At 33.6% G+C, this 10,096-nt stretch overlaps 1 protein-coding gene across 1 annotated transcript; it reads right to left on the reverse strand.

The window, feature by feature from the left end:
- Positions 1-1,753: 1,753 nt before the first annotated feature.
- On the reverse strand, positions 1,754-8,287 carry LOC121410409 (epoxide hydrolase 1-like). Its single transcript, XM_041602481.1, has 6 exons — positions 7,758-8,287; positions 6,300-6,424; positions 5,768-5,850; positions 4,147-4,345; positions 3,121-3,263; positions 1,754-2,773 (listed from the first exon to the last, which is right to left on the reverse strand). The coding sequence occupies exons 1-6, from the start codon at positions 7,971-7,973 to the stop codon at positions 2,517-2,519; spliced, it is 1,023 nt and encodes a 340-aa protein (XP_041458415.1). The 5' UTR covers positions 7,974-8,287; the 3' UTR covers positions 1,754-2,516.
- Positions 8,288-10,096: the final 1,809 nt, after the last annotated feature.

Consider the following 10,096-nt stretch of genomic DNA (forward strand, 5'->3'; position numbering starts at 1 on the left):
GGGCTTATCAAAGGTATGTTTCACAGAGGGACATGTTCGTCAAAAGACGCAAGGCTTACTATGGTGTGTAATTTTTTTTTCATTTTTGACAAAAGAAATGACAATTCTTAGGCAGAAAAGTGCCTTCATCGTTTACTTTTGTCCTTAAATAATATAATTTTTCTACTTTTAGGGGGAAAATTGGGGGGGGGGGGGCAAAATCTCGTTTTGCCCCCCCCCAAAATTTTCTTTGGGGGGGCAAGTGCCCCCCTGCCCCCCCGCTTCCGGCGCCCTTGTTAATGTTATGCAAATGTTCTTGAGAAAGTTTTTTTTTAAGCATATGTAAGATCTTTCGAAAAATGTCATTATAACATTATGTGTTAGCTGGGTTTATACGTTTTAGCGTATAATAAGTTTACAAGAGTTCAAGATGACCGTGTCACCATCCCCCATCCCGAGGTCATCATAATATTATTCGTATATCTTTACATGGATATAAATTTTATAAGCTGTTTTTTTTTTGCATTTGTATGCATTAGATTAATGTCATGTTTGATTTTTGTTGTTGTTGATTATCATTTTTATCAGTACTAAAATCATTGATATTCTTTTGTTTATGTTTTTATCATATTGATTCAATAACACATGAACAAAATTTAAGCGTCAATCCTTCTTATGAAAAGCCGAATGTGATGTAGCATAACAATTTCAAATCTATATGTTTACTGTGTCAGTATGGAATTAAATATGCATTGTTTATCCAGAAGTTAGTTGAAAAAACCTTAAAAATTGAAATACTTAAAAAAGACATTATTTTCGTATGAAATCAATTTGAAGGATAAATAGATTTACTGCTAATATTTAACACCGTGCCGTGCGCGTGGGGCGGGGTTTTTCGGATCACAAACTAGCTTTCCATAATATAATGGCCATGGCCATGTATTGGACCTCGCTGAGCTGAACAACGACCAACGTGTCTCTCCATGGCATTGGCGTTTGAAATTTATCTCGCTCTGACGTGACTTTGAGAGACTGTTCTTACCTTTAATTCGGTAAGAAGATTTATGTATATCGTTTTGAAAGTAACAGGCATTGTATTCAGTTGAAATTTAAACTGGAGTGGGAGCTCAGCCTCAGCTCAACTACCGCGATCGCGGCAGGCTCCGACTCCGAGCTCGAGCGTTGCAATGATGCAAGTTCCAGGCATTAAAACGATATGAATGAAGCTTACAAATTAATTATTTAACATTTTTTGCTAAAATTTACTAAGTAGATAGGTTGCAGATTGGAACTAACATGGGGCCTAAGGATCAATATGCTGTTTGATTAATTTCCTCTCATATATTTTCATGTACTTTGTAGTTGACCAAGGCACACAACATAAAAGGGAAATCACTGATAATAACAAACGAAGAAAGAAAGAAAGAACGAAAAGAAAGAAAGGAATTAAGGAAGGAAGGAGAAAGAAAGAAAGAAAAAAGAGAGAAGGAACAAATTTAAGGAAAGAAGGAAGAAGAAAGGGAGGAAGAAAGAAAGGAAGGAAGGAAGAAAGGAGTTAAGGAAGGAAGGAAGAAAGAAAGAAAAGAATTTAAGGAAAGAGAGAAGGAACAAATTTAAGGAAAGAAGGGCGGAAGAAAGAATGAAAGAAAGAAAAAGATAGAAAGAAAGAAAGGAAACAATTTAAGGACAGAAAGAAGGAACAAATTTTAACATACAGACAAAAATGTCGTTGTCACAGGCAATTATGTTAGTTTTCAATGAAATGTTCTGAAGATATATTTAAATAATCTTTAAAAAACTAAAATGTTTTAGAAATTAGTTAAGATTTCAAAGTGAAACATTGTCAAACTTGAAAATAAGATGAATAATTGTGTCACATGTATGCACCTTTCTTCCCACTGTAAGTTTGTACGGTTCACAGCAAGACTAAAAACAAAGGCTGAAATGAAACTCAATAATTTTCTCCTCCAATCACTTCACCAAATCAGTAATTTTAAAATCCTTATCATTTTAACAATTTCACAATTTTTTTTGACAAAAATACTCAGTTATTTTTTTAACAAATGCTTCCCATTTCCCAAGAATATTAAATTTTCCTGTACAATACACTCTACTAAAAGACATTTTTATATTACACCATAACGGTTTTAGAACAGACTCATCCATACAATGCAGTATTAAACTTTAATATTAAACAACACTACTAACCTGAGAAGCTTTCAAACTTATAAAGTTGCTCATATTTCTAGTTTCTTATAGTATACCATACATCATATTGCAAACTAAGAAACGCATGCAGATTCATCAAAACTATGTGGTAAATGTATACATATTTTTTTTTTTAATCAAGCATGACTTCATATAGTCACTCCTTTTGAAAAAGCCTGAACAGCATTTCCATATTTTTTTAATTTTCTTTTGCACAGTTTTTCTATCTTGATTATGTTTTTTTTTATTCACTATTTATCATTCAAGTATTTTCCATTAGGTCATTAACAATGTCTTGGTGTTGCCAAAAACAAGTACCAACTTTATATTCAATTATTCAAGTATTGTTTCATGAAATTATTAACTACATCTGGTTGTTCTTGCTGAATGCTATGATGACCACCTTCTATCCTCTTAACAATGATCTTGGGACAGTACTTCTCAGTGTCATGTGAAAGCTTGATATTAAATGCTGCATCTCCTGTACCCCAAATCAACAAAGTTGGCACAGAAACTTTCCCACATGGCTGGTTAAAGATCGCCCCGATGATGTTCCGATAGTAGTTGACGAAGGTGGTTGACCGACCTTTAAAGAAAAACAAGATATAGACCAACATTTGAAAGTGTTGAAGATAATCAGAAATTCATGGCGAGATAATCAGTTTCATAGGCCTACCTAGGAACTCAATTTCAGAAAGTGACTACTTATTTATAAGTGGCAATTATATCCCACATTACATACCATCATGTTGAGTACATGGGGATGACATCTCTAATCAACCAAATTCAATTTGAAATCATCTTGTATTTTTAGACTACCAGAGACTATCACTCCAGAGTCAGATGGTAGGCTATAGCCATTTAAGTCGCTGAGATTTGAAATTTTTATAGAAATGAAATTATGAAACCAAATTCAATCAGATTGGATGTTACCTGGCCTAGAGATGGAATACTTGAATGCATCAGCATCTTCGTCTGTATTTGGACCAATCTTATATGCTTCTTTCAGCATGCCATAGTCCCCCATTGACATTAGGATTTCTGGTAGATAAGGCAACTGGAAAAACAGCATGTACCTAGGGTTAGATAGAATATTCAATTATAATTTGTCATCTCATTGACAAACTAAAACTTAGGTAAACATAAATTCATGACATATATAATGACATGTATTTTTTATTCACCTTGTATTTTGCTTCATACTACCACAACTGACGCATGACCTCAATATATATATACATATATATATATATGTATATATATATATATATATCGGTATATTGTTTTCAGAGTTATTTAATGAAGAAAAAGACAATAAGTGCAGGAAATTGTCCAAGAAATATTAAGTGTTTTGTTTTAGAGATAATATGTATGATAAAATGATTTTATTTCAATTGAAATCTGATATAAAAAGTGTTTTTGTGTGCTCTCTTTGCAAAGTTTGAAATTGTTATTGATTTTCTAGTGATCCAAAATTTCCACATTTATGTGAACAAATTGAAACTACATACAGTAGTTATGTTCCATGAGGAAAGATATTTTATACAAAGCACAAATTAAAATAGGTTGAAACTTGAAAGTAAATATTGTAGATTTGTATTTTAACAGTTCAAATCTCATATTTTTTCAAATAGGAATAAAACTTGAAATGACTTTTTCTGTTTCTTTTAAGACTAGATAAGTACTACATGTACATGAAACACGTATCAGGAACATGTGCCTTAGAATATTAGTGTAATTTTACATTGCGGTATAAATTTGGGAGCGAGTATGAGTGCTGACCATTGCTGAAAGCCGCCTAATTTGTTGAATTACTTTCCCTTGAATAGAATTGGATTTAGATCATAAAATAAAGTCTTAAGACAGTGACCTTTTTCCAAATGACGCTTTTCATTTTTAGTCTGCTATCTCCTCAAAAATAATTATTGAATCTTGGAAGAGGAAAACTCCTGATCTTACCATGACAACATTATCTGGACAACAGAACTGGTGATAAAATCAGCAAATCTATCTGGATGAGGTACATTCATTGGGATGTAATTATCCACCATATCTGGATACCGAGCTGCAAACTCCCATCCTATTAAACCACCCCAGTCATGTCCTACTAAGACACATGACTTGTGTCCTAATGTTTTGATCATGTCATGTACATCACCTACAAAGAAAAAAATATTTTTATATCAAGTTGAATAAAGATTCTGATTGGTGGTTTTGTTTAATAATAATATAGAGTATTTATAAAGCGCCAAATCCACATTGATTATGTGCTCAAGGCGCTGAAAATATACTTTGGTATATTATTATTACCCCGGCTGTAGGTGAGCGGCCATATAGGCGCTAAAGCGTTCAAGGAATAAATCCTACCGGGTACCCATTCACCTCACCTGGGTCAAGTGCAGCACAATGTGGATAAATTTTTTGCCGAAGGAAATTATGCCATGGCTGGGATTCGAACCCACGACCCTCTGTTTCAGAGTCAGAAGACTAATCCACTGGGCCACAACGCTCCACATGTTTATATGTACATTAATATTTCTTTCAGATGCTTATAAATTGTACATGTATGTTGTTTGGATTGCATTAGCATAAAAAATGTAGAATTTTGTGAACAGAATCTTACACCCTCTAAAACCTATGGTCATATGACTTATGATTATAAATTAGCATGCAAATAGCTGCCTATGTACCTGACTACTTGTGTATATAGTCAATCATTTGACAATAAAATCAAATTACATGTAGTGTTTGTGGAAAATACATTGTTATATTTCAGTAAGTGGATAAAAATATGCTATGAAGTAATTTAGGCTTTGATTTTGTTTCAGAAATAAAAAAAAGTGACATTCTAGCAAAAGTCTTGAACTACTTCAACTTTTTTTTTACATGTATAGGTGCATATATCTCATTTTTTTCATTACACAGCACAGTGTTTCCACTTTGAAGAAAATTTCCAGAATTCTGGGAAATCTGGATCATTTTCAGGTAGTTTTCAAGAAATGAACAAATTCCAGGAAATTTCTGGAAATCTGAGAATGGTAGTTAATCAACAATTAAACCTAGCAACTTTCAGGATTCATGTTACATTTCAAGAATTGTTTGCTCAAAATTTTCTGTGCAGACTCACATTTTGTAATTTTGGTCATATTTTTTCAAAGGGTGCGAACCAAAAAGGGCTGATTTCCTTGAGTTTGGTCACTTGGACCAAATTTAGGCTCGCTGTATTTTGTCTGAATTTTGTTAAAGATCAAACTTAAAAGTTCCAGGAAATGTCTATGAATTAAGGGAAATTTGGGATTCAGTTTCAGGAAATTTGTTTTGGATCTGTGGAAACACTGACACAGCATGTTTTCAATAGCAAAGCTTTGCTGTTGGGGACATAGGCACTGGTTACTAAATTTGTCAATATTTTTGTACAATGTTGAATTCGCATTGGCATTGAATTGGCATTAGGCCATTTGGCAATCTGCGAAAATAAAACCCTCGCCGAAAGTAACAGCTTCTGCAGTAATATTCGCATAATTTGACAGTTGGTGACATGTACAGAATTTCTGTTTCACTTTTTGTGTGTGCTTCATACCAACAAGTTTATCCATGGTGTAATTAGACACTCCAGCTGGGCCATCGCTCTCACCAACTCCTCTCATATCAAATGCAACACAGCTGTAAAGTAAAAAAAAAAACAAAGCCCAGGCAAAGTTGTTTTATTTTCTATTACAAAATTGAGATATTTATTTGCATTCCACATTGGTCCATGGCGTTCTATTACATGTACATGAATACAGTATCAGAATTATTTGTCAGCTTATCATCGCTTTGTATTTGCATGATATACAGTATGTAGCCCTAATGTTCCACATATGCAATGTTCAGGTTTAAAAGTAATGAAGGTTCATTGAGACTGCGGAAATTTTCAAAGAAGTTTAGGGGGAGTTAATTTCATTAATATTAGTATACATGTACAGACAGAAATAGTTTGGTATATTGTATCTATTTTCATTGCAGGGCATTCTGTCCCCCTCAACAACACACAAGGATGTAACATTTGCATATACCCATTTCATCACCACATTGTTAATACCTAGGCATTTTGATAATGAGGGTATACTTACTGATAATCTTTATTGAATTTTTTGATCTGATGTCTCCATGAATACCAGCATTCTGGAAAGCCATGTAGAAATAACATCAAAGGATTCTTAGGATCACCTGACTCTACAATATGAAGCTTTACATCCTAAAGTAGAAGGAATATAAGAAAATTATTGAAGAGTTGGTTCACCCTGATAAGACGTTTGCTTTGAGAATAGCAAAAGATATCATACAGGTGTAGTTGTAGGTTTGATGAAAATCTGTGTATATATCATACATATTCATATACAAATAAATTATACTACCTGTGCGTTCTATTTGTATCATCAGATACATCTTTTCAGAGGTTTCTGGGATAGAGACATTTGAAAATTAATGAATCAATTAAATTGGGAATTTATAGAATTGTATTACGTACAAAGTATGTGGGATATAGCTGCTTAAATATGACAGAACAAAATCAAAATGTAAAAACTCATTACTGTCTTATTCTTTGATGGATTTTCATCAAACCTTAATTATTATTTCTTAATATTTTTACAGCTTGTATTGAATCCAGCAAATTATCAGGATGACCTTTACCCCCTTTATCAAATGCTCTGATTTGATGTTCCATGTTCAGGGAATCCATACCTATTAACATCAAATGATTCTTAGGAAACTAGAATGGACTGCACAACCATGAAACTTAAGCTGCTGGGAGTATAAAAGATGATCTGATTTTTCATGACTTTACATCCACATTAATTTTGCAAATTAGATTCCCAAATTATTTTTTTTGTGAAGTGAAGCATAGCATTGATGTAGGAAGGTGAAGGCTAACATAGTATTTGGGCAGCTCAACCTTTTAAAGCAATATATCAAAGAAGCCTGACATTACAACCATTCATCACCATGGTAACTGGTTCTGAACATCTGAAACAATACCATATATGTTTACATTGTAAGGGATTTATTCATACTTCATACACGTATGATGTTTAACAAGAATGACATGTCATCATCTCTAAAGGGTGGTACTGTTGTCTCAATCATACAATCATCCAAACCAACTTTCAGTACTTTCCACTAAACTTTGGTATAATATGAGATAATGATTTGATACTGCAAGAATCTCTATGGCACTATGCTGCCATGCAAATTACATCATATCAATCTCATTCTTTTTTCTTGTTTAACATTATGTAATCTGAATTCAACATGTTTCAAGAGTGAATTATCCAGGCTCATTCAAAAAAAATAATTTATGTGTTCTGTATGAATGTTTCCAATAAGGAATAACAGAATTCTACCACTATCATCACTCACTTGATTACAATATAAAGAGCGTAGTTTATCCAAAATATGTTTGTTGAGTGTTGACCATTTTTAAACCTTACTGTTATTATGAAACTGACAAACCTATTTGTCATCATAATCTGCATAACTATGAGTCGTAATATAAGCAAAATATACTTGTTTTAGTAATTTAGTTTTACCTTAAGAGAGATGAATTTGTGATTGCCAAGACTTGGTTCATCAAGGCACTCTGGTCTAACATAGCTAGTTTTCTTCTTCCTGAATACCCATGATGGTCCTTTGAAGATCAGCGCACCAAAGAGAAATAAAATACCAATTAACGTTGTCAAGATGAACAATGGGAGCAACAGGATATATCTGATGATGGGATAGCTCAGGAGAGTCCTCAGAATCATGATTGAAGCTTTACAGAATGATATTATAGTTGAAAATAAGATCAGTACATATATATATAGCTACAGTACTATGTGTGATGTGCAAGAAGTAGAGGTCTTGAATGCATGTATTTCTGAATGGGTGTCTGAATACCTGAGTGAACGTGTGCTTTATGAATGGCATTCACTTTATCTTCAATACAAAGAAATACCTTTCTGTTAGAGGTTGTGTCAATATGCATGCCATGGAAGTTCCTTTATATGTTTAAACAATACCTACTAGTGTTTATTTTTTTTAAATACAGATTAGAATTTAGAAATGTGGACTTTGAAATCCTTGTTTTTTCTACTTCCTTTTCTTTATTTTCTTTTTCTCTTGTCCCTCCTCCTTCTTCTCCCCTTCCCCTCATCTCTCTTCTCTCATCAATCGATCTTCTTTTCCTCCTCCCCCTCCTAATTTTCTATTCTATTTTCCTAATTCCTATTTCCTTTCTTTAAAGAGTATCCAAAAGATTTCTTTTTAAACTTCTTATTTTGTAAAATGTTTCTCTAGTTTATGATTATTTAAAATCAGACAAAAAGTTTCATACCTCATCTGAAAAATATCTCCTCCAAACTGAAAGAGATATCATAGATCATAATTCAGCCAGAAGAATCCACCTCCATAATTGGGAGCGGGATCTAGACGTATCAGGACTGTACACACTTCTTTGATTAAAGTCCATTCTTTGAATATAGCAAGTCACCTCGCCAATGATGTTTTTTTTTTCACAAAGAGCTCCCTAGGTATTCAGCATACATGTATTTCCCAGTCTTACAAGTACCATTACCCTTTTTTTTGCAGCAATTGATCCATAAGGATTCTGAATTATTTTTATAGTGAAAGGAAGTTTACCCAGATGATAAGTTGATCTTAAAAAGCAACAATATGTTGGTGAATCTTTGATGAAAACCCAAGGGGGGGGGCACGACCATGGGGTCTCCAAAGGCACCAATACAAGTATTTTGCATATTCTGAAAATGCACCCCTTAACAAGTATTGGCGAGTGAACCAAACGATACCCTTGGCAAGTATTGCGTGAATTAAGCCCCTAAACAAGTACAGCAATATTTTAATTGTTATATCACAGACGTCGGTCATCAGTTTTACCTTTACCTACATCATTGGCTTTAGAATGGCCCCACCTCCCACACCTCACGCAAATCGTACTCTAAACAAGTAGTGTTGACACTTGGGGCAAAAAGTACATTGTTTATAAAACATTTTAGTCTTAATTTTTCATACCCTCACAAATTTGACCCTAAACACGTAGCTATCCTTGCAAAATAGATACACTTTTTCCTTATTTCAGTGTTTTTGACACCCTTATTATGTTACGTACATAACGTGCCCTATCTTGAAAAAGACATCTTTTTTACATGTTTTTTTGTTCGCGCATGGTATCCACTCATCAATGTAAGTGCCCCCCCCCCTCCTGGGATGAAAATCCATGAGTTACGATTTAAAAAAAAATGATTATATGCAAGCAGCTGCCCTATTTATGTATCGTTTTACATAAATTCCATCTCATATTTAAAGGTAAATGCTAGTTTTGGTAACGATATCAAAATGAGTTCGTACAGAATCCAATGAAATGACCACTAAAGTGTCTGTTTGTATAAATAAAACGCATGTGCCAAAGGATTCTGGAAGAAATTGTGTAATTGCTGAGAAATCAGCAAATAAGCACGGGATTCGGGTAGGGCGTCGGGCCCGACGCCCTGAGCAATAATTATACATTGTCCCACGTGCGCTTATCTGTGTTGGGGATTTTCGGTGTGAACATTTTTCAGCGTAGATTTCAAGATTTCACAAAGTCCAGTCAATGTAACTGTATCAGATCTAGATCCTCGATGATATACTTGCAATTAAGCCTTGTTTTACAGACTTTCTCCTGAAATCAGTGTTAACTGCAACTACTGGAATTTCTCTTTAATGGTTTGTGACTGAAAAGATATTTGTCATATTTTTGTCTATGAAATCATTTAAATGCAGGTAATGTGTATGACGATTGCTTGCTCATGAAATCATTTTCAATATTCTAAGAAAATACCAATTTATGGAATTATAGGGTGCTCAAATGTAGCATTATAAAAACTATAAT

Source organism: Lytechinus variegatus, chromosome 3 (genome assembly GCF_018143015.1).
Source record: "Lytechinus variegatus isolate NC3 chromosome 3, Lvar_3.0, whole genome shotgun sequence".
NCBI lineage: Eukaryota > Metazoa > Echinodermata > Echinoidea > Temnopleuroida > Toxopneustidae > Lytechinus > Lytechinus variegatus.

Excerpts from the sequence above, each read along its gene's own strand:
- LOC121410409 (XM_041602481.1), bottom strand. The coding sequence starts at position 7,973 with ATGATTCTGAGGACTCTCCTGAGCTATCCCATCATCAGATATATCCTG. Across the intron at positions 5,851-6,299 it reads AAATTCAATAAAGATTATCA|CTGTGTTGCATTTGATATGA; the intron begins GTAAGTATACCC and ends TTTACTTTACAG. Across the intron at positions 3,264-4,146 it reads GTCCAGATAATGTTGTCATG|GTACATGCTGTTTTTCCAGT; the intron begins GTAAGATCAGGA and ends ATCTAACCCTAG.